Source organism: Panulirus ornatus, chromosome 36 (assembly GCF_036320965.1).
Source record: "Panulirus ornatus isolate Po-2019 chromosome 36, ASM3632096v1, whole genome shotgun sequence".
In the NCBI taxonomy this organism is placed as follows: domain Eukaryota; kingdom Metazoa; phylum Arthropoda; class Malacostraca; order Decapoda; family Palinuridae; genus Panulirus; species Panulirus ornatus.
The window spans coordinates 1,820,225-1,844,634 of record NC_092259.1 but is presented as its reverse complement, the minus strand read 5'-3'; the positions used below and the strand labels follow the sequence as shown (position 1 = coordinate 1,844,634).

Genomic DNA, 24,410 nt, shown 5'->3' with positions numbered 1-24,410 from the left:
TTTGGGGGGGGGGGTTGGATCATCACTTAGCAATAATGCTCATGCCTCCTACGCACGGGTCCCGGGTTCGATCCCGGCTGTTGGAAGTTTGTATATACGTTAAAAAAAAAAAAAAAAAAAAAACTATATACGACTGTTAAGTTATTATTAGCTGTATTTATCAAAAACTATCATTTGATAGTTTGTGCTGTTCAAGCGAGATTACCATGAGGTTCCATAGCCACGGTTCAAGTACAACCCCCTTAATAAAGACATGAATGACCCTATTAAGCCAATGACCTGCTACACAATACTTTGACTACTCACTTTCTTGTGGTCTAAGGACAATACCTTCCTTACATATAATACCTAAATAAAATGACTTGTCCACATGACAACTGAATATGCGTAGCCACGTAGTGACAGGAATATCTTAATATCTTAATAGTTGCCACACTACTAATATAATCAGTCATCATACTTGTGTCTGCAGATATTACTACAGGTAATATGTTAGGCTACTAACATCATCAAACCTAAAGCGGCATGCATTCGAACACAACTGCTAATGAAACATCCTAATCCACCAGCGTAAGGGACATGTTCTTAACGTATTTACCCTAATGAACATGCTAACGTAAACACACTTTGATTCCTGCCGCACGGCTTATTATTGATAAGAGGCTCTGCTTATTCAGTAGTGGAAACGGTTCACTTTAGGTGTACAATGTTATTTTTCCAGGTCGGGTTGGTCTGTACGTGCATGGAGATCAGAGGCGTACGTGCAATATACACGTGCAGCAGGGAGCGCCCAGCGGACGTGCTTGGTATACGGCATATGGGTTCAGTCCACACATTCGCCATAGTCCCAAACTGGCGCACGGCACGGCACGACCCTGTCTGTTGCCTTCCCTACAGCTGCTCGACCCTGTCTGGTGCCCTGTTGGAAATGAAGTTATCAGTGTCTGATTGTAGACATATCATTGGCTCGTTACCCTTACAGGGAGGGGACGAGCCTTGCACACTTTATAACGACACCTTTTGTGACTGATCAAAGACACCTTTTGTGAGTGATCGAAGACACCTGTTGTCACTGATCGAAGACACCTTTTGCCACTGATCGAGGTGTAGCTCACTTTGATTCTTGGATATGAGCCTGATACTCCCTCTCTGGGCTGGGTAACTGTCTGCAAGGGGATCAGACACTCACTGACACAGTGTCTCGTCTGTCCTGCACGACATGGGATGCCTATGTTGGGTTACGAAGGCGATTACTTCGTCTATTTAGTTAATCACTTCACCAAGTCCCTTCGTTACTTCTCCACACTATACATTCTCGTGGTGTCATTATTTGAAACTTATGTCTCCGATTTGAGCACCATCAATAGTAACTTTTTGTATTTGGTTTAGTCTTATATGGGACCAGCTACAGACGATCTTGTGAGCTCCGAGAGTTGAAGTTAAACTATCATTAACCTACATCTACACCCATGATACACATGCCAAGGTAGATTTTACTCAGTCATTATTCTTACACTACGACAATCTAAACCTTACAAGCCAAAATAATCTTACAAAAGTATCCATAATTTGCATCTTTCCCCACCATGGGAGAGGTGTCATAGCGAGTTTGAGAGGGGATGGTCTGTCTCCCACACGACCCCACCTGCCCAATCACTCGTGACCCCACAAGGCTGCCACAATTGGTTGCCTTCCCCCACATAGCAGCTCTGGTGATCATGTCTATTTCTACTTCCAAGTTACGACATCTTCAATCTATCAAGAAATATACGTCATTAAAACTTAAACAATCACACAGTTTGAAGAAATATGGCAACACTGGATACCATCTGGTCCCTGGTTTATCTCCCAGTCTGTCTGGGCGTTTTGCCGATTCCATGGCTAATATTATCATCTTTCTGCCCGATAGGGGAATGGCCGCCCGATTAACTTCATGCACGCAATCAGATCTCACCTCATCCAACACTTACACCCTGTTATTTGTGTGTGTGTAAATTTTGGACATACACGAACGAGGTCATGTGTCAGGCAACAAGGGTAGCACAAGTGCTGTAGTTCATCCTGGGAATAAAACGAGATATAAGGGTAAAACTCCTCTCCCTGCCCCACTACCAGGAAGGGGCGAAGGCGTTTTAGAATTTCTAAAGACCACAACGTCTTGTAAAATTCCCCTCCTCCGCGCCTTTACCTCGCCTCGAATGCAACCCTCCACAGAAGAAAGTCCCCATTGTTAGCTGCGGCAACAGCAGGAAGTCCCCTCCTCCCCACACTCCAAGTCTGAACTCTGGTTAAACCTCCAAGCTAAACGTTTCAACACACCAAGCCTGAACTCCGGAATTTTCACCTCTAGTTCAACGTTCAAACTCCATGTCACAAACGGTACGTACTACAGTCACTCATAAAAGTTAAGAGGTGGGTAGGGGACCGTGTGTGTGTGTGTGTGTGTGTGTGTGTAGGGGGAGGGGAGGGGGTCCGTGTGTGTGTGGGAGGAGGAGGGGCATGTGAAGTCCTCCACCCCTCTCAGGATAAAGTGTCTGTATAACAACACGACAACGCGCGCACACCCACACACGTCAGAACTGTGTACGTCGACGATACAGTAAAAAAAAAGATTATGTCTGTCAATCCTGTGTTATCATAGGTAGTCATGATCAGTTACGTATTCAATATTGCATGATAAAGTATGAAGGTTGGAGCCCCATCGATGTCTTAACCTTTCAATTAAGCAAGTGAGCAGTGACGAGGGTCGTGTTGGTCGAAGATGCATTCGAATCGTTTCGAAATTTTTGCCTCGTATTTACATGAACGATTAAACCATTAAGATCTAAACGCGCATTGTATCTACCATTAACGTTGCTTAGCATATCTTCCATCGTCCTCCATGTATCCAATTAAAACCATATCAGAATAACAGGTAATCAAACATTCTAAGTAGACCAAGACTCGAAACAGCAGTGAAGCAGAGAGAGAGTGTGAGCAGTGAAGGAGAGAGAGTTAGCGAAAGTGGTAATAGAACATCGAGTGGAAGGCAAGAGTCTACTGCCGTAGGTCAATGGTCGTATATTTCCAATTATATGCCACCAATATCGAGACTAGAAATTGATTCCATCCCATAAATGTGCTTGGTGTTGATGATGTGGTGTGGACGTGGGGGCTAACAATAGGGAAGGCTATGTGTGTGTGTGTGTGTGTGTGATGTGGTTAGACTGATGGGTTCGTACACTCTTATACTCGTATAGTTGCTGATGTCGAATAGTGTGTGGAGGGTTGGGCCAATAGGCTGTGTGTGTGTGTGTGGCAGCAGGCGTAAAAGCGAGGAGTGTGTATGACGGCTCACAAACCACAACTCCTTCGTCTTCTTCCCCCACTTTAGTTGCCTACCGCATGATCCAATTGAGTTACCACTTACTACAGAGTAAATAGTATGGGAGTCATGCAGTTGACACAAGACCTGGTATATTAGTAACTTTTGTGTTGTTATGAACATCATGTTGGCCCGATCCTCACACCAGGGGACATTTTTGGGCTCAATTTATAGTGAAATATTGCGGGCCATAATTATGGAATAACCTCTATGTCTAATCACAGACGGCATAGAATTGCATATCTAATCCATTCTAAACCTTAACCCACTTGGGGAAAATGTGAAGTTTACACACCCACTGCTGGAGACATATTCTAGTCAATATAAAAAGAAATATCCACAGTGTCTATACGTTATAATATCTTCGTAACAAATGACATTTTGTTTATACTCTTGAACACAAAGTAACCCAAGCTAACCTAACCCAAGCTAACCTAACCTAACCTTCCTAATTAGAAACAATGTGGGCATCTCCTTCACCCTCCCCTGCACCACGCCACGGTCGCCAACACACGAGACAGAGCCCCAGTCGTCACAGAAAACGTTAAGTTCTGCGTATCACTCCTGCAGACAACATATCGTAATCTGTAGTAACCTAACAGTGTAAAAGAATAAATAATTGCGACGAAACTTTATGCAGAACTTAAGTTCTGTGCGATAATCTACGAAATTGTATGTAAACTAGCTAGTTAGCAATAAAGTTTTGTGATAGTCTACAAAATTGTGTCGAAACTACAAAATTAGCAATATTCTCCATAACACAGTAATGCAGTGGATAATTACGACTCAAAAGTATATACCTATAGCCCTTGTAAACCATATTTCCAGTGTTGTGTACATGTATAAGCATACAACAGCCAAGTCCTGAGAACATATCTGCTATTACACCTCTCCCCACCACCTCCCATTTAAAACATCTCCTTCATACACACAAGAGACGCCGGTTAACCAAAGCATTGGCGAGGGGTTGAAACCTCACACACGTCATAGCCTCCACCTCATCGAACAATCAAATACGTCATTACTTACACTTGCAAATCTAAAAATAAGGGAACTCTTGGTAAATAAGGAACTCCGGCTTATTATTCAATACTGTACCGAATCACAGTGTCACCATATCTGAATCAAATATCGATCGATTTTAGAGTTAATAGGTTGGGCCAGGTGAGCAGTCGACTGGGATTAGGTTGGAAACCCGTTCTGAAACACATGAGGTAATAGTATTATCTCCCGACTTGCAGAAAGGACTTAGATCATCGAAGTGTGTGTCTGGGCCAACATCGAGGGACGCAGTCAGTCAGCCATCGCACGGGGCCAGAGGGCTCAACGTTAACACTGTGACGAAGAGGATACGGCATGCAGATGGCGAGGGAACTTTAGCTACCCTTCCAAGAAGTGGTTGACTATGATTGGGCAACGCCTGAGGATGATTAGCCAATCGTCCACGCTGTGATGGACAGGCCACTCACATCAACTAGTGACACTTTAGGAGCTGCGTTCACCGTTTAGTCCCGTAAGAACGAGACGTCATCTTAATACGTGTGGTATAAGGTGGTGTAACCCAGCCCAAGAGGGGGGAAAAAAAACTTAACGTAGGGAAAGAAGAAAACACGACTGGAATTTTCTCCACACTCTTACCCGTGCTGCGTCTGATGCAAATCCCCAAAACTCTGATCAGAACGGACGATAAATCGTTCATGAACCTATGCTGTAAAGGGTACTACGTCTGTTGGCGTCCTCTCCAACAGCTGGTACGAGGAAAAGAACATACAGAAACTGAAGAAGTGGACACCTAGTAGTCCAAGCTGCCATGGTTGGATGTGGTCTGAGGGGCACTAAGAAACTTGACAGACGGTTTCCTCAATTCAGATAAACATATACAGAAGCTCGAAACGATTATCTCCTCCATTCGTGCTAAAGCCATCCGAACTTCTAACCCAACTCGATCTATGATTACTCCCATCCACTTCGTAAGTGAGAACGTGTGTGCAATGATGGGAAAGACCATACACAAGACGAAGGAAATCAGGTGCGTAAAGTAACTCAAGCCACTGCCGAATGAGACAATTCAAAATGTCTGCCAAACCATATTGTCAACTATGTCGATTCGGTTCCAAATAGACTGAATACGATCACCGAGGCGAATGAGGGATGGGGAAATTATTAATCGCTTGGTACGTCTGCAATATCATTAACTGGACGTTCAATGTAATGGAGAAAATAATGTAATTTGTATTGTTGGTATGGTTGGGTGCCTGAACAAATGCTGCAGTTCATGGTAAATTGTGTATACCATCTATTGTTTTTTTTTCATGTTGAATATCATGATGCTTCGAGTCCTCTACAATAAACATGACATTATTATTCGTACGATCCGTTTCAGCGTTTCTTTTGAATACTTAACATGTTGGAATATGACGTTGTCATTATTAATATCTCCATGAAAAATTCATTATCAATATATTTTCAATTATTACAACTTAGCGTAACCCGACATTTCTGGATGCAGTCATCACAACAAATCAAATGAGTTGTGATAATTTGTATTGTGTTCATCATAAAAATATCTTCTCGATACGATTTGCTTTAGAGAGATGCGTCTGTTCAATACGTTTTTACGTAAATGGTCGCTAAACACAGTGTGTCACAATGTAGCGCAAGTCATGCATGGAAATGATAACTTATTCTGTGAAGTAAACATCTATATTACTGTACATGGTCGCATACTACACGATTTATGTGCCACACGATTTCTATACGCTGGTAGGCTTGGTTGCTGGCAGTCACCACACGTCCCCACGAACCAGCAAAACACACGAAGCTGTCACTTCCCTGATCACTTAAATTGCTTCACGACTAATGGGGTTCAATAACGTAAATATAGGGTTAGATACCTAATCATCACGTTTAGTCTAGGATAAATACAGCATAAAAAATGAGGACATATAAAGTCAGCGTCCTCGTTATTCTAAACACGACTCCATTTAATACGTAACCTTAGATTTACAGCACATTACGACTCATTAACCAAATTAGCATGTGGAAATGTTAATGACAGAGAGAGAGAGAGAGAGAGAGAGAGAGAGAGAGAGAGAGAGAGAGAGAGAGAGAGAGAGAGAGAGACCTGCTGTAATATGGTTTTACTACGCCTATTTAAATGCTATACACCCGACTGGAAATGGGTGACATTACCGATACGACATTACCGATACATATTCATTTGGTAGTTAACCAAGCTGTAGTATTCATCAATTGATACAGCAGTTATACACTGTTGGCAGTAGAGTATCACTGAGAAGAGACCATACAATGGAATCATGTACAATATGTTATTAACCACAGGGGTTGTCACTGTAGCTTACCCGGTGGTCATGCAGTGGTCGGTGTGTGTGTGTCGAAAGGGACGTTAAGCAAGCTAGTGGTGGGGGATTGAGAGTAAGAAACTGGCAGTAGACAGTTGTACCAGTTTATGAGCATTAATACAGCGATGTGACGTTTGGTAAAGAGAGCAATCTTATGTTGATCATATATTACATTTCATTTCTGTACTACTTGCTTTAACCCTTGACTACCATAGCAGAGAGGGAGTTAAAACACCTAGCGACCCCTTCCCTCCTTCTCGTAGTCTCCACCCGGTTTAAACCCACTTTTCTGCCCTACCTTCCTTTTCCACTCTTCCTCTGTGGTGTCCATTAGAACTTAACCTTCATATGCTGCCCTTCGTACACATGCACGTGTGGTAACTACATGACAACACATACTTGCGTTGATATGTATTACGGTCATTCATGTCCTAATGAAGACACACAATTCGTACAGTTTTCACCGTATATGCTCATGTTAAGGTTGTCTAGCGCCCAGAGACCTGTTTTACTCGTACACAAGCTTTATGTACACATAGGGAGTCGGGTTTGAAGTCCTGAGGATAAAAGATATCGCAAAAGTCTGTTGACAGTATGATATATGACAGAGCCAAGGATGATAACACACGAGATATATCGGCAAGGATGATAACACACGAGATATCGCGAGATATATCGTGAAACCAAGGGCGATAACGATATCATACGATAGACTGTAGAATCCTTCAGGGCCAGACCACACAGAGACTTGTGGGAATATACTGGGATGATGGACACCCCGAGCGAATAGCGATCCAAGGGATGGAGAAGATATACGACCCCAGCAAACGAGCTCAGGGGGATCTGTGGTGGCAAAAGAGAATCCCTCTAACAGGGCCAGTAGACTGTAGATATCTGGTCTACCATAGGGGAATTAAAACGCCTAAACTAAACCCCTAAATCTAAGGTCAAGGAAGCCATCAGCGCCTAAACTTAATCCACAGGTAAACTAAACTCCTAAATCTAAAGTCAAGGAAGCCATCAGTGCCTAAACTTAATCCACGGGTAAACTAAACCCCTAAATTTAAGTTTTAAGGTCAAGTAAGCCACCAGGAAACGAAATTTAAGGTAGGTTTACGTTCAGATCTGCTTTAGGTAAATCAAAATCTCCAAATTCGAGTCTAATTTCAAAACATTACGAGGCAAACCAAATCCTTAAATCAAAGTTAGGCCTAATGTTCACATTTCCCACAGGTCAAGTCAAGATACAGTCAATAAAGTAAACATTAATAAAAAAAATAATACCAATTCATCCCAATTTATCGACAACGAATGACGTCGTAAATGTCTTGGTAAATGGATCGCTTCTGTTACGTTACGTTCAACGAGAGATGAACCAGGGAACCTCACCAAGATAAGAAGGAGACCCAACCCATAACCCATTCAGACTCACTCTCTCTCTCTCTCTCCCCCATCTACTGGCTATCATCTAAAACGTCTCCACGCCAGCGAACGCATTACCACAATAGGGTCATTCAATCAGGCCAAGCGGAGAAATTGGATTCCCTATAATCGCCCCCCATCTATCACACGCGATTAAAATCTTTTTTTCATCTTCATCTTTTCCTCCACGGTATGCCTTTCTTTCTCTAGTGTGAAAAGGTATGCGAGGGAGGAGGGATTGGTTGGGTGAGATGGGGGGCTGGTGCCAAATGAGCAGGCAGGCAAGTGTGTGTCGTTCTAACGCGAGATTTGATTCTGGACCGAATCTGTTAACGGCGTTCGTCCGTTTTCAGAGCTCTGTTGGCCACGTCTCAGACGTGTGTGTGTGTGTGTTACGTTGGGTAGGCTAACTGAAAGCCATTACGTGTCCCAGGAGTGCGTGGGGTGGAATATCCCAGTTAAGCCAATCATCAGGTGTGCTGGGATCGGGATATCCCAGACCAAGCCAGAGACCAGGTGCTGACACAAACAGCTCCGGAAGTCAGCAGTATTAATGGACAGATCCGGTACACAGTTGTGAGGACCCACCCGCCCGCGCGCCCCCCTTCTGTCAGAGGAACTTACTCGCCAAGTCTGGTAACTCCTCCTCGTCCTCCTCCCCCAGGGGAAGGAAGAGGAGTCTCCGTACCTCGTCGATCTCTTCCCCTGTGGGAAACTGCATATTATACTCATCCTTTCCTCCTTCTTGCTCTTACTCAGAGAGAAAGGCGAGGCGAAATGAAAAGGAGAGAGGCTTCCGAGGAAGAGAAAACAGAAAAGGCGACAAAGGAAACTCTCGAAAGGCTACATAGTCTCTCAATCTCCCTCCCTCTCTCTCTCTCTCTCTCTCTCTCTCTCTCTCTCTCTCTCTCTCTCTCTCTGATGAAGGTAGCAAAGAGTTATGATTGCCAACTTTCTCCAACTGTGAAGTCTGACAAGGTCTCTCATCGCCTAGCGACGGTAATGGTGAGAACGCCAACAACATTGAACCACAAACTACATCATACAACCGTCACTTCCCTACGCCCATCCAAAATCGTACAACATGAGCGAGATTATCTTTACATAACCCCTGGCTGCTGCTACAGTCTTGCAACAGAGAGATAACATGATCACAGCCATCCACCTTTACGTTCAAGGAACAAAGTTAAATATATATCAAAGTTGAATACAGTTAATTATAACAGCTCAATACTCACTATTGTCTTCATTCTCTGTGCTTTATCCCCATAATCTTTGGACGTCTTTCTGCGAGGCGTTGCTTCCTGGATGACCACTTCAGCGAGGTGTTGCTTCCTGGATGACCACTTCACCAAACCTGTGGTAAAGTGAAGAGATTATCTTATCAGTAACCTCATCAAGAGAGGTCCATTGTAACAAAATAATAGGTCAACTTACGTCGAATTCTACCAATTAGCTAAGTATAGAGGTCACTAATGGCTTGTAATAAGGGGGGGGGAGGGATTATGGTCTTTGTAATCCTTGGGGGGGGGTGTTATGGTCTATGTATCCAGGCCATTGTATTACGGATTTTGCCAAATGTGGCAAGGGAGATCTGGGGAATACAATACCCCATCATCACACACAGGGTTCGACACCCACCCTCAGCAAATCATGGAGGACAATTTATCGTCGATAAACCACATTTTATCTTGTAGTTAACTTATGTACATTATATATATTTTTTTTTCATACATATTCGCCATTTTCCGCGTTAGCGAGAGCGTCAAGAACAGAAGACTGAGCCTAGGAGGGAATATTCTCACTTGGCCCCCTTCTCTGTTTCTTCTTTTGGAAAAGTAAAAACTGGAGGAGAGGATTACCAAACCCCGAACCTATTTTCGTCGCCTTCTAAGACACGCAGGGAATACGTGGGAAGTATTCTTTCTCTCCAGTCCTTAGAGATGACAATCACATGTTTACCAAATGGCGTCCAAGCTTCGTCTCTTCGATGTATATCAACTGACTTATATTTCTCTCTTGTGTCTCCCCTGATGATGTGATTATTACACGAAAGTGCACTTGGGAACTTTTCGTGTTTCATTTTCCCCGTGGACTCATAGGAATATATATATATATATATATATATATATATATATATATATATATATATATATATATATATCCCAGAAACATTACGGGGCTCAGCATTGTCTCGTACTTCGTCGTAACCTCTTTCAGGAGCATCTCACATGACCCACGACATCTACAGTAGAAAAAGAAAAACGAAGGAAATCCACTAGACTGTACAGCGAGGCCGTAGGCAGCGCCCAACGCTAGGCAAAATCCTTTGAGAAAAATACAATTCGTTACTTCGAGCCATCATGTTTCAGGTCATCCTTCAGGAAGGTCTTCATCTGGCTGAAGTATGGAGAGGGTTAACTAAACTGAAATGGTCATCTGGCTAAAGTGTGGAGAGGGTAAGTAAACCAAAACGGTCAAATTATCTTTTAAAAGATACATCAGTATTTTTCGTACCCGCATATTTCCCCCAAACGCAAAAAACTCAAAAAACAATAAAAAACTTGTAATTAAAATCCTACGCATGTTTGAGCAGTCAATTGGCACGTCCAATCAGGGGAGTCATTTCATTTTTTTTTTCCCTTTTTTTTCTAAAGCAGGAGGCGTACAGTTCATTTCTTTTTTTCCAAAGCTGTGACTGTACCCAAATGCGTGTCATGAGAACACAAGAGCGAGCAAAACTTCGATAACCAACGCCTGGGCTTACTGATCCACAAAGCTGTTGTTTACGTTTCATCATTCGACTAATATAATCAACGACCATTGTATGTCCTTCTCTTAGCCTTCCCAGTACGTATATTATTTTACTGGGTAATATATATACATATTTTCATACTATTCGCCATTTCCCGCGTTAGCGAGGTAGCGTTAAGAACAGAGGGCTGGGCCTTTGAGGGAATATCCTCAATTGGCCTCCTTCTCTGTTCCTTCTTTTGGAAAATTAAAAAAAAAAAAAAAGAGGGGAGGATTCCAGCCACCTGCTCCCTCCCCTTTTAGTCGCCTTCTACGACACGCAGGGAATACGTGGGAAGTATTCTTTCTCCCCTATCCCCAGGGATAATACATATATATAATCGATAAACCAAGTTTAACCTCTCGATTGATCGAGATCTTGTATATGTCTGATCAATAGAGATCCCGAACGAAAATCGTGCATGGGATTCTCTGGGAAGGGTGTTTAGGTTAGCGTAACCCAAGCTGGTCACGAGTAGTGGAGATCGTATATATATCCCAGGCGTGGGATCCCCTTGGGACGTGTGGTGAAGGTTGGAAATTGATAGCCACATTTGCATTAAGTACCTAAGGCCGCACAACAGCTTCAGTTATCAGGGTATGCAGCAGCTGGAGCAGCAGTTGTGCAGCTGTATAGCAGTATTCCCACACCGGGACACACCGTGAAGCTTATTACCAATATGGACGACACGACGCGTGTTGCGTTGTGAGGGGTGATTGTGGCGGCGGAGGAGCCAGGAGGAGGAGGAGTGGTGGCGGCGGCGGGGCCAGGAGGAGGAGGAGTGGTGGCGGCGGCGGGGCCAGGAGGAGGAGGAGTGGTGGCGGCGGAGGAGCCAGGAGGAGGAGGAGTGGTGGCGGCGGAGGAGCCAGGAGGAGGAGGAGTGGTGGCGGCGGAGGAGCCAGGAGGAGGAGGAGTGGTGGCGGCGGAGGAGCCAGGAGGAGGAGTGGTGGCGGAGCCAGAAGGATGAGGAGTGGTGGCGGAGCCAGAAGGATGAGGAGTGGTGGCGGAGCCAGAAGGATGAGGAGTGGTGGCGGCGGAGGAGCCAGGAGGAGGAGGAGTGGTGGCGGAGCCAGAAGGATGAGGAGTGGTGGCGGAGCCAGAAGGATGAGGAGTGGTGGCGGAGCCAGAAGGATGAGGAGTGGTGGCGGAGCCAGAAGGATGAGGAGTGGTGGCGGAGCCAGAAGGATGAGGAGTGGTGGCGGCGGAGGAGCCAGGAGGAGGAGGAGTGGTGGCGGAGCCAGAAGGATGAGGAGTGGTGGCGGAGCCAGAAGGATGAGGAGTGGTGGCGGAGCCAGAAGGATGAGGAGTGGTGGCGGAGCCAGAAGGATGAGGAGTGGTGGCGGAGCCAGAAGGATGAGGAGTGGTGGCGGAGCCAGAAGGATGAGGAGTGGTGGCGGAGCCAGAAGGATGAGGAGTGGTGGCGGAGCCAGAAGGATGAGGAGTGGTGGCGGAGCCAGAAGGATGAGGAGTGGTGGCGGCGGAGGAGCCAGGAGGAGGAGGAGTGGTGGCGGAGCCAGAAGGATGAGGAGTGGTGGCGGAGCCAGAAGGATGAGGAGTGGTGGCGGAGCCAGAAGGATGAGGAGTGGTGGCGGAGCCAGAAGGATGAGGAGTGGTGGCGGAGCCAGAAGGATGAGGAGTGGTGGCGGAGCCAGAAGGATGAGGAGTGGTGGCGGAGCCAGAAGGATGAGGAGTGGTGGCGGCGGCGGGGCCAGGAGGAGGAGGAGTGGTGGCGGAGCCAGAAGGATGAGGAGTGGTGGCGGAGCCAGAAGGATGAGGAGTGGTGGCGGAGCCAGAAGGATGAGGAGTGGTGGCGGAGCCAGAAGGATGAGGAGTGGTGGCGGAGCCAGAAGGATGAGGAGTGGTGGCGGAGCCAGAAGGATGAGGAGTGGTGGCGGAGCCAGAAGGATGAGGAGTGGTGGCGGAGCCAGAAGGATGAGGAGTGGTGGCGGAGCCAGAAGGATGAGGAGTGGTGGCGGAGCCAGAAGGATGAGGAGTGGTGGCGGAGCCAGAAGGATGAGGAGTGGTGGCGGAGCCAGAAGGATGAGGAGTGGTGGCGGAGCCAGAAGGATGAGGAGTGGTGGCGGAGCCAGAAGGATGAGGAGTGGTGGCGGAGCCAGAAGGATGAGGAGTGGTGGCGGAGCCAGAAGGATGAGGAGTGGTGGCGGAGCCAGAAGGATGAGGAGTGGTGGCGGAGCCAGAAGGATGAGGAGTGGTGGCGGAGCCAGAAGGATGAGGAGTGGTGGCGGAGCCAGAAGGATGAGGAGTGGTGGCGGAGCCAGAAGGATGAGGAGTGGTGGCGGAGCCAGAAGGATGAGGAGTGGTGGCGGAGCCAGAAGGATGAGGAGTGGTGGCGGAGCCAGAAGGATGAGGAGTGGTGGCGGAGCCAGAAGGATGAGGAGTGGTGGCGGAGCCAGAAGGATGAGGAGTGGTGGCGGAGCCAGAAGGATGAGGAGTGGTGGCGGAGCCAGAAGGATGAGGAGTGGTGGCGGAGCCAGAAGGATGAGGAGTGGTGGCGGAGCCAGAAGGATGAGGAGTGGTGGCGGAGCCAGAAGGATGAGGAGTGGTGGCGGAGCCAGAAGGATGAGGAGTGGTGGCGGAGCCAGAAGGATGAGGAGTGGTGGCGGAGCCAGAAGGATGAGGAGTGGTGGCGGAGCCAGAAGGATGAGGAGTGGTGGCGGAGCCAGAAGGATGAGGAGTGGTGGCGGCGGAGGAGCCAGGAGGAGGAGGAGTGGTGGCGGCGGAGGAGCCAGGAGGAGGAGGAGTGGTGGCGGCGGAGGAGCCAGGAGGAGGAGGAGTGGTGGCGGAGCCAGAAGGATGAGGAGTGGTGGCGGAGCCAGAAGGATGAGGAGTGGTGGCGGAGCCAGAAGGATGAGGAGTGGTGGCGGAGCCAGAAGGATGAGGAGTGGTGGCGGAGCCAGAAGGATGAGGAGTGGTGGCGGCGGCGGGGCCAGGAGGAGGAGGAGTGGTGGCGGCGGAGGAGCCAGGAGGAGGAGGAGTGGTGGCGGAGCCAGAAGGATGAGGAGTGGTGGCGGAGCCAGAAGGATGAGGAGTGGTGGCGGAGCCAGAAGGATGAGGAGTGGTGGCGGCGGAGGAGCCAGGAGGAGGAGGAGTGGTGGCGGAGCCAGAAGGATGAGGAGTGGTGGCGGAGCCAGAAGGATGAGGAGTGGTGGCGGCGGAGGAGCTAGGAGGAGGAGGAGTGGTGGCGGAGCCAAGAGGAGGAGTGGTGGTGGCGGCGGAGCCAGGAGGAGGAGGAGTGGTGGCGGAGCCAGAAGGATGAGGAGTGGTGGCGGAGCCAGAAGGATGAGGAGTGGTGGCGGAGCCAGAAGGATGAGGAGTGGTGGCGGAGCCAGAAGGATGAGGAGTGGTGGCGGAGCCAGAAGGATGAGGAGTGGTGGCGGAGCCAGAAGGATGAGGAGTGGTGGCGGAGCCAGAAGGATGAGGAGTGGTGGCGGAGCCAGAAGGATGAGGAGTGGTGGCGGCGGCGGGGCCAGGAGGAGGAGGAGTGGTGGCGGAGCCAGAAGGATGAGGAGTGGTGGCGGAGCCAGAAGGATGAGGAGTGGTGGCGGAGCCAGAAGGATGAGGAGTGGTGGCGGAGCCAGAAGGATGAGGAGTGGTGGCGGAGCCAGAAGGATGAGGAGTGGTGGCGGAGCCAGAAGGATGAGGAGTGGTGGCGGAGCCAGAAGGATGAGGAGTGGTGGCGGAGCCAGAAGGATGAGGAGTGGTGGCGGAGCCAGAAGGATGAGGAGTGGTGGCGGAGCCAGAAGGATGAGGAGTGGTGGCGGAGCCAGAAGGATGAGGAGTGGTGGCGGAGCCAGAAGGATGAGGAGTGGTGGCGGAGCCAGAAGGATGAGGAGTGGTGGCGGAGCCAGAAGGATGAGGAGTGGTGGCGGAGCCAGAAGGATGAGGAGTGGTGGCGGAGCCAGAAGGATGAGGAGTGGTGGCGGAGCCAGAAGGATGAGGAGTGGTGGCGGAGCCAGAAGGATGAGGAGTGGTGGCGGAGCCAGAAGGATGAGGAGTGGTGGCGGCGGAGGAGCCAGGAGGAGGAGGAGTGGTGGCGGAGCCAGAAGGATGAGGAGTGGTGGCGGAGCCAGAAGGATGAGGAGTGGTGGCGGAGCCAGAAGGATGAGGAGTGGTGGCGGAGCCAGAAGGATGAGGAGTGGTGGCGGAGCCAGAAGGATGAGGAGTGGTGGCGGAGCCAGAAGGATGAGGAGTGGTGGCGGAGCCAGAAGGATGAGGAGTGGTGGCGGAGCCAGAAGGATGAGGAGTGGTGGCGGAGCCAGAAGGATGAGGAGTGGTGGCGGAGCCAGAAGGATGAGGAGTGGTGGCGGAGCCAGAAGGATGAGGAGTGGTGGCGGAGCCAGAAGGATGAGGAGTGGTGGCGGAGCCAGAAGGATGAGGAGTGGTGGCGGAGCCAGAAGGATGAGGAGTGGTGGCGGAGCCAGAAGGATGAGGAGTGGTGGCGGCGGCGGGGCCAGGAGGGTGAAAGGAGGGCAAGGAATAGAGTGAACTAGAGCGATGTGGTATACCGGGGTTGACGTGCTGTCAGTGGACTGAATCAAGGCATGTGAAGCGTCTGGGGTAAACCATGGAAAGCTGTGTAGGTATGTATATTTGCGTGTGTGGACGTATGTATATACATGTGTATGGGGGGGTTGGGCCATTTCTTTCGTCTGTTTCCTTGCGCTACCTCGCAAACGCGGGAGACAGCGACAAAGTATAATAAAAATATAAAAATAAAAATATATATCAAAGAGATTGGGCATCACGATTGTAAACCTTCCCCCCCTCTATCCCTAACACGTAAATAGTAATCGCAACAAACATACAAAAAACACACACAGTAATCAAACACAGACACACACACAAAGCAACGTACATACAAACATGCTGGTCTAACATGCGTCTCTCCTACTACCTCAAGGTAATTGCCTATCAATTCTATCTATTTATGAATGCTCACTATTTGTGATGACACTGGTGGAGTGCTGCGGGGTTCTTTCTGTTCAAGACTCGTTAATCTTCTTGATCTATGTGAATGACCCGCTGGAATGCATGCACTAGTACCTGAACGTGTTTGCAGATGATGCACAAGTCATGTGAAAAGCGAGGAGGATTGGATCTACTTATAAGATGGACCAAAAGTCGGTCTATCACATGGATGATGGTATTCAAGGGTAAGACAATCATAAAAGAAGGCTTCGATCCGAATATAATCTAGCGGATTCTGCTCGTCAAGAGGATACTGGGAGTTGATATCGTCCCTAACCTGTCGCTATGGTAGACCTACAATAGGAGAATGGGAGGTTGGAAATATCTAGTTGGCTGTTCCTGTCCTACACAAAGCCCAAGACTTAAATAGGCGTCGCAAATTTGGTCTCGTACGTGTAGAAGCACAAAGGACCAATAACACAGTGTCCAGAGGAGAGTGACAAAGATGGGACCTGAATCAAGGGAAGGGGTGGGAGGCTTAGAGATGTCAACCATAGAAGAGAGAATGTTTTTGAATTAGACTAACGATGCAGAAAGCGAACTGTTCCTCGAAAGATGTGGTGAGGGAGCGACTAGAAGACACAAACATGAAATCAAGCTAAATGGAATTATGTATTTTACATAAAAGTGATGGATTAATGGAGTAAACTGAAGATGGATGATTTTGGTAAATTACGTCAGATCACAAAAGTTCAAAAAAAAAAAAACCATGCTGCCCTTGACCTCAGGGGAGTTAGGTGAGGTCACATAACCTGCCCTTGACCTTAGGGGAGGTCAAGCGAGGTCACACTAGCTGATCTTGATCTTTGGGGATTTAGGTGAGGTCACACAAGCTGACATTGACCTGTGGGAAGTCAGCTAAGGTCAAATAAGTTGACCTTGGCCTGTGAGGATGTCAGCTAAGGTCACACACATAATCTGACCTTGACCTCTGGGTCTCAGCAGAGGTCAAATAGCACTTCTCTCAGCTACAAACCCAAGTGTTCAACCAGGCCAGCTTTCACTCCCTGTGTTTATGGCGGGTTCAATCCAACCCGAGACTGACACTCACCTGGTACTGGTAACTTGCACACACGTTCAGCGATCTGTCGTCCACAGAAACGCGTACACGTGCGCGTGAGTTTGGGGCCTCCCTAAAACCTTAATACTGCAGATAAAATGGCAAAATAGGTCTGTCCAGAGAATACTACCAAACCCACAAACTCCTCAGTGTTAACCCCTATATACTGCCCCAATCACTGACACATATCACCACATAATGTCTTCATACAGTACATGAACTACATAACGAACTAGTAAGGGCAAGCCCGCAGAACCTGTATTGATGTGAGGATTAAAACTGTTTCAGTGTATCGCCACTGATAATCGCTTCATTAACCCTTTGAAAAACTGAACTATTTTCAATTATTCGGAAACGGACAGAGCATTTTCACCATAATGAATCTACGTCATATGTAATTTGTTTATTTGTTTTATTATACTTTGTCGCTGTCTCCCACGTCAGCGAGGTAGCTCAAGGAAACAGACGAAAGAATGGCCCAACTCGCCCACATACACATGTATATACATACACGTCCACACACGCAAATATACATACCTATACATTTCAACGTATACATATATGCACATACACAGACATATACGCATGTACATAATTCATACTTGCTGCCTTTTTTCATTCCCGTCCCCACCCCGCCACACATGAAATGACGACCCCCCTTCCCCCCCGCACGCGTGCGAGGTAGCGCTAGGAAAAGACAACTAAGGCCACATTCGTTCACACAGTCTCTAGCTGTCATGTATAATGCACCGAAACCACAGCTCCCTTTCCACATCCAGGCCCCACTAAACATTCCATGATTTACCCCAGACGCTTCACATGCCCTGGTTCAATCCATTGACAGCACATCGACCCTAGTATACCACATTGTTCCAATTCACTCTATTCCTCGCACGCCTTTCACCCTCCTGCATGTTCAGGTCACGATCGCTCAAAATCTTTTTCACTTCATCCTTCTACCTCCAATTTGGTCTCCCACTTCTTATTCCCTCCACCTCTGACACATATATCCTCTTTGTCAATCTTTCCTCACTCATTCTCTCCATGTGACCAAACCATCTCAATACACCCACATCTGCTCTCTCAACTACACTCTTTTTATTACCACACATCTCTCTTACCCTTACATTACTTACTCGATCAAATTACCTCACACGTTTCCCGACGCCAAGTCAACTTTTAGATACTGCTTTTCTCGCATATTTCTCAATCGTAAACCAAGACGTAAGGCAAAATTGCCATCTATATAACATTCAATCGCTGACAGTGCAATTAAACAACTACCATTTACTTCGTAAATGACCATTAAATACAACATCTCCGAACTTCTTCATAGTCAGACACCACCATAGAAAATGGGTTCATGTCGAGGGGAGGAGGAGGAGGAGGAGGAGGAGGAGGAGGAGGAGGAGGAGGTGGAGGAGGAGGAGGAGGAGGAGGAGGAGGAGGGGGCTGTCAACCAACAGGTTCCTACAGTACTTCCAAATGTGTTGTGATGTGTAAAAACCAGATGAACATAATGGTAATAAGATACCAGATGATGACACGTGGAGCCAGCAAGAGAAATCGTCTAACGTCACCCAAATAATAAAGTTAGCAAAGTGAACCTTTACTATAATACCTCTAGGGGAACCCGCAGAAGCTTAATAGAACTGTCAGGCCTGTGCCAAGTAACGTTCCTGAAGTGAAGCTTTGATTTAGTGATCTGTAAAACCCACGAAAAATTGATAAGATCGTCTGGCCTCGGCGAAAATCAAATTCCCAAAGTGAAACTTTACTTTCGTGATTCGTGGAGACAATGAAAGCTAAATAGAATTACCAGTCATCGACCAAAAACATACAATTCCTAAAGTGAAGCTTATTTTCATGACCTGTGGAGCTCGATAGAGCTGCAAAATAATATCGTTTGTCATTGGTCAGAATAAACTCAAGAGTAAGGCTATACTTTGATTACCTGTGGTGCTCTCAACAGCTAAATAAAATCGTCTGGCGAAGCCAGAGTAAAGTTACCAGTGTGTAGCTTTACTTTGATGACTCATGTAGCAAGCACAAGTGTTAGCCAGAGGAAAATTTCTAAAGTAAAACCTTAATTTGACGACCCACATATGTGCCCCACAAAACCTATACAAAACAGTCTAGCGTTAGACTGAATAAAAGTCTGAATGTAAAGCTTTACTTTGACGACCCATCATAAGTCATGCAAGTGGAAAATAATCGTCTGGCATTAGCTACAACAAATGTCCTAAAGATACGCTTTAGTTTGGCGTCGTTGGTTCATTCCCCCCGACAATCTACTTCGACTCATTCGTTTATAAACACACACACACATTGCGGCTTCCTACCTTACACACTTTAAAAGGTGAAAAGAAAGCGTTACTCACTCTCGACAGGCGTCGGTGGCTCAGCCTCTGATACACTTCAGTAGCTCACTTCACCACATATGACTTCGACGAACTCAAAAAGAAAACTCTGTTCACTCTCGAACATCCATGAGCTTCGTCTCGGTAGCTCACTTCATGGCAAACCAATTCGATTATCTCCGACACACAACAGTGTGGCTTCCTATCTGACACACTAAAAACACTGCTCACTCCCTGACAGACGTCAGTGGCTTGGTGTCTGATACACGTCGGTAGCTCACTCCAAGATTACACTACATTGCTTAACTCCGTAACGATGGTTACCTGCCCCACACACTTAAGAGGCAAAAAAGAAACGGTCATTATTCCCTAAATGAACGTCGGTGGCTTCGTCTGTAACATGCATCGGTAGTTCACACCATGACACAGTACATGACAAACTCCTTGATACACAAGGCTGGCTTCCTGTCTGACACTATTACATTAGCGACGAAAACAAACCCGCTGCTCACTTCCTTACACACTGTCTCTAGCACACGTCAGCACCTCACTCTAGGACACACTAGTCCCACTAACTCCCTGGCACACAAGGGCGGCTTCCTGTCTGACGGCGAAGAAACGCTACTTTCTCCCTAATAGACATTAGTAGCAACGCTTCGACCACACGTCGTGGGCTTATGCCCCGATGTGCGATAGTTTACGAAGGCGGCTGTTCTGTGGCACACGACGAGAGGTTCTCCCCAAACCCAGACAAAGAACAACGCACGGACTCGTCCTAACATGAAAGCTGCTCCACCTCATCATCAACTGATATGCGTCTGCACCTCATATCCTGGCGCATTGGCACATCCCTTCCTGATAACATACGGCAGGTCACTGCAAGACAGACGAAGACGCCTGACACATCCCAGCCATTCATTCCCTGACACACAACAGTGTCTTGCTGCCACGCGTTGGGTTTACTCCCTTCTCCCTTCCTGGGATGCTACGGCAACTCTCTTCCAGACGAGAGACTATAGCCTACCTGCTAATGCCCTAAGAGCATAGCGCTACGTTGAGGAACCAACGCACAATACACTGACACAAGACGGGAAGAGGGTCCCAGTCTACCACATACCGTCGTGTGAATCACTTCCATATGTCGGTGGTTCACGCCTCGACTCCACGAAGGTTTACCCTCAAACACCCCTAAGAAACATACACGTACAGGAAGTACGAGGAAGTACCTCTCCTTGACTCAAGGAAGGTTTGCCTCCCTTCCTCTATCAAACATGGAGGTACCACCCTCCTTGACCTGACAAAGGTTTATGCCCCTTCTCAAACTTACGCGTGAAGGAGTTGCCACCCTCCTTGACGCAAGACACTTGAGTCCTCTCATGACGGCTTCCTCCCTCCCTCTCTGACGTCAGCAGGTGACTGAGGGCGACGTGGTCCTCGACGGTGGACGGAAGGTCACGATATCCAACCCGTTGTTTGACTGGAATTGTGTAGATGAACGGTGTTTAATTTCTGTTTCAATTTGAATACAGTGAGGCATATTTTTCTATGAGCATACATCAAGTTAGATTTAATGTGATTGAAATCATCCCTAAATACCAGTTCTAATAAAAAGAAAAATAGAAAACATAGAAAAACTAGAAAATATAGAATTCTGCTATGATATATAAATCATCGTTCAAAAATAATGGAGAGAAGGATTTTAGTAGGTATTGAGCCACCGTGGCTGAAAACACCGTCCAGTCAGTACAGCAGCCACAGTTGCAGTTTACCCAAGAGTGCGAGGAGATAAGACAGACCAGAGATAGTCCTCCACCACGTCATGCACGTAGATGATAACTCATTTGGAAGTCCACCGGCTCAACTTCATGGCGCAGCTGCCCCGGAGGATCAACACCTCCCTTCAAGGCCGACCGCCTAATGAGTGAACATGTCCACCCACCATGCGACCAGCCCAAGTAGGAGGAGGAGCCTCACACCGAAGCCACCCCCGCCACTGATAACTACCCACGAACCACCTTACATCATTAATGGTTTCTCTGAAGAAGACCATCAATTTTTCAGTAGTACTCGAGTTGTCCCAGAGTACATTGACAATGTTAAACCATATGTTGTTTTCTTGTAATACTCTATTAAGTATATTCCGGCGATGACAAGGAGAAATCAATTGTCGAGATATTGCCAGTCTGGTCATCTACACACGAGCTCCACTACCATCGTTCGGAAGAGTGAGGTTAGTATTGATCATAATATTAACTATTTGTTCCCCTCTGGCGTCTGCCCGGGTACTTCCCAACTGATACTGACGAGCATTGAAGTCTCCTAAAAGTAATTTACGCGAGATAATCAACAAACAGCTTGAACTCATTATTATCAAGTGCGTTGGAACCGGAGCATTACATCAAACAGATGGTCAGGTATGCGATATTAAATCTTACTCTACGTGCGACAGCGTCTGGAGTAGAATTTAGTCACTAGTGTGTGAGGTATACTACTTTGGTGCACGTAGCTAGCAACTTCACCAGGATTCTCGTCTCTTCTATACAAGTGATGGTCACCTAAAACGGAACAGTCTTCGACTGTGTCATATAGAAGGGTCTCTTGTAAACCGATCTCGGCTGGCCTATACAGTGCAAGCAACATTGGTCGTGCTTGCTTATGCCTAGGTCCTCTACAATTTCTCTGAATGATATTGAACGTGCTGGTTTAAGAGTTATTTAACCGACGACCAGCTTTCTTAGCGCGTTTATGTCGTGCCTTGGGAGAGTTCCCCATGGGGAAGATGAACGGTCCCTGGATGTGCATTGTCTGGCATCCATCAATTCTATGTTCTCCAACGAAAAGGACCTGTAAACCGCAGGCCTCCTTCTCGCATCCATCAATTCTATGTTCTCCATCGAAAAGGACCTGTAAACCGCAGGCCTCCATCTCGCATCCATCAATTCTATGTTCTCCATCGAAAAGGACCTGTAAACCGCAGGCCTCCTTCTCGCATCCATCAATTCTATGTTCTCCATCGAAAAGGACCTGTAAACCGTAGGCCTCCTTCTCGCATCCATCAATGCTAATTCTATGTTCTCCATCGAAAAGGACCTGTATACCATAGGCCTCCTCCTCGCATCCATCAATTCTATGTTCTCCATCGAAAAGGACCTGTAAACCGTAGGCCTCCTTCTCGCATCCATCAATTCTATGTTCTCCAACGAAAAGGACCTGTAAACCGCAGGCCTCCTTCTCGGACGTACCGGAACAATGAAGTACGACGTAATTTTTTCCAAGTTTCATCAAGTGTAAAGATACATTAGTTTTGTTCTCTTTCTTTTCTATAGGTCGGACAGAGATGTGGTATTGGCATAAGATTTGTTATGGTCTGTGGTTGGAGGATTAGGTGTAGGGTTAGATGGAGCTGGGGGTTTGGAACTGACCTGTCGACGTGTCATAAGGAGGCTTGTGTGACGAGATGGTTCGCATAACCGACTTACATTTCAAAGGCGACGCGTAGGATTCCTTTGGTATAGGGATCTCATGAGACATCCTTCACCCTCCTCCTCCTCCTAGCTTCGCTATATGAGATGTTATTTTGTGTTCTTGACTGCACAGACTTGCTTCTCAAACTGGAACCGGGGACTGGCCTAGTCCGAGCTTGGGTGGTTGCCACTGGAGTTAACACACAACATCCTATTAGTACCCATACAATCCTCAGCGGTATGACCCTCCACAGCACACTTCCCTCCTCCATTGAGCAGAAAGAGTGCAAGACTTTGAGGAGTGGCCTAATTTCTGGCATTTAAAACAACGTAAGGGATTCGGTATGCAGGGATGAACTTGACATGGCATATAACAAAGATATTGTCCAGTAGCCGAGCTTTTCCGAAGGTTAGGTTAAACAGGAGAGTTCTACGTCGTTCGCCATTGACCAATATGGTGAGGAGCCTGGCAGTGATAACGTCCTCGTTTGGTAGTTCCTTGGCACTGTCGTCATCTGACATGCCCATGACCTAGGTGCAGTAGTTGACTCCCCTGCATGAATTCATGCCAATGGGTATCGAGACCACAACATGAACATGGAACTTCGTCAGCTTCAGTAGTTCCGCCACCTGTTTCGTCGACTTATCAGCAAATCACCACTAACCAGTTTCCTGATCGTTTCGACATGCCCAGACCAACCATCAATGACCTTCCTGATTAGGAAGGGACTGAGGAAGGCACGAGTCGTTATTCCAGTCGCATGAAACCAAAATAACATCAGCATTCCTACTTACTTTATGGAGCGTCCGTCACCATTACATTCTATGGGGGCAGCAGATGGCTTTTCTGGGTCCATCCAAAAAGGGGCCTCACCCCAAAATCTGGGGTGGCAAACCACGCCAGACATCCTCGATTTTGCATAAAACGACCTTATAAAAAGATATTGATGAACAATAACTTTCAAAAAAAAACATTCAAAACTCTGGGTTGGCAAACCACGCCAGACATCCTCGATTTTGCATAAAACAACCGTATAAAAAGATGTTGATGAACAACAAAAAAAACTTCAAAACAAAGCATGAGTAGCGACAACGCAGGGAGGAATGGCTACAATCTAGCCTCTGTAAGAACGGCAACAGCTCCGTACAGGTCAGTGGCTGGTACAAGACTGTGGTCGGCACAGCTACGATTGCACACTGCCTTGCGCAATGTCACTGCGCATGTAGTTATGGCTACCGCCGCTAGGGAGCAGTGGTGGCTTGCCTGACTGGCGTCTCTCACTATGTTTATCCCGACCCCTCCCAGCCCTGAGCATATACGGACAAATAGCAAAGCCCTGCATTAAGTTTTGAAAACATTTCCTTTGGAAACACTCCACGGAGTGAAAAACGCCCCTATATAAACATTGCTCTACAGTTAGAAGACAATGAACATACAAGGCTACCAGAAGCAGCACTTCATATATACTTAACATTGATAAACATACACCAAATTTATGTGAATGATCCAAAGAAAGCAGTGAAGGTTAATGGAAGATAGGAGGGCTGAAAGAAGAAGAGAGTTGATCATGGCATTCTAAACGAAACCAAAGTGG

General features: G+C 47.3%; 1 protein-coding gene across 5 annotated transcripts in view; it reads right to left on the bottom strand.

Moving 5' to 3' along the window:
• The window catches only part of LOC139760254 (uncharacterized), a 198,378-nt gene that overhangs the window by 61,802 nt on the left and 112,166 nt on the right, over positions 1-24,410 (bottom strand). For 3 of the 5 annotated variants that reach the window (XM_071683184.1, XM_071683182.1, XM_071683183.1), the window contains 2 exons: positions 20,679-20,828; positions 9,387-9,505 (listed from right to left, as the gene is read on the bottom strand). In XM_071683184.1, coding sequence (XP_071539285.1) covers positions 9,387-9,505; positions 20,679-20,828 — 269 coding nt within the window. Of the gene's footprint in view, positions 1-104; positions 920-9,386; positions 9,506-20,678; positions 20,829-24,410 lie in introns of those variants that run through there. The other 2 variants (XM_071683185.1, XM_071683186.1) reach the window with 2 other exon arrangements.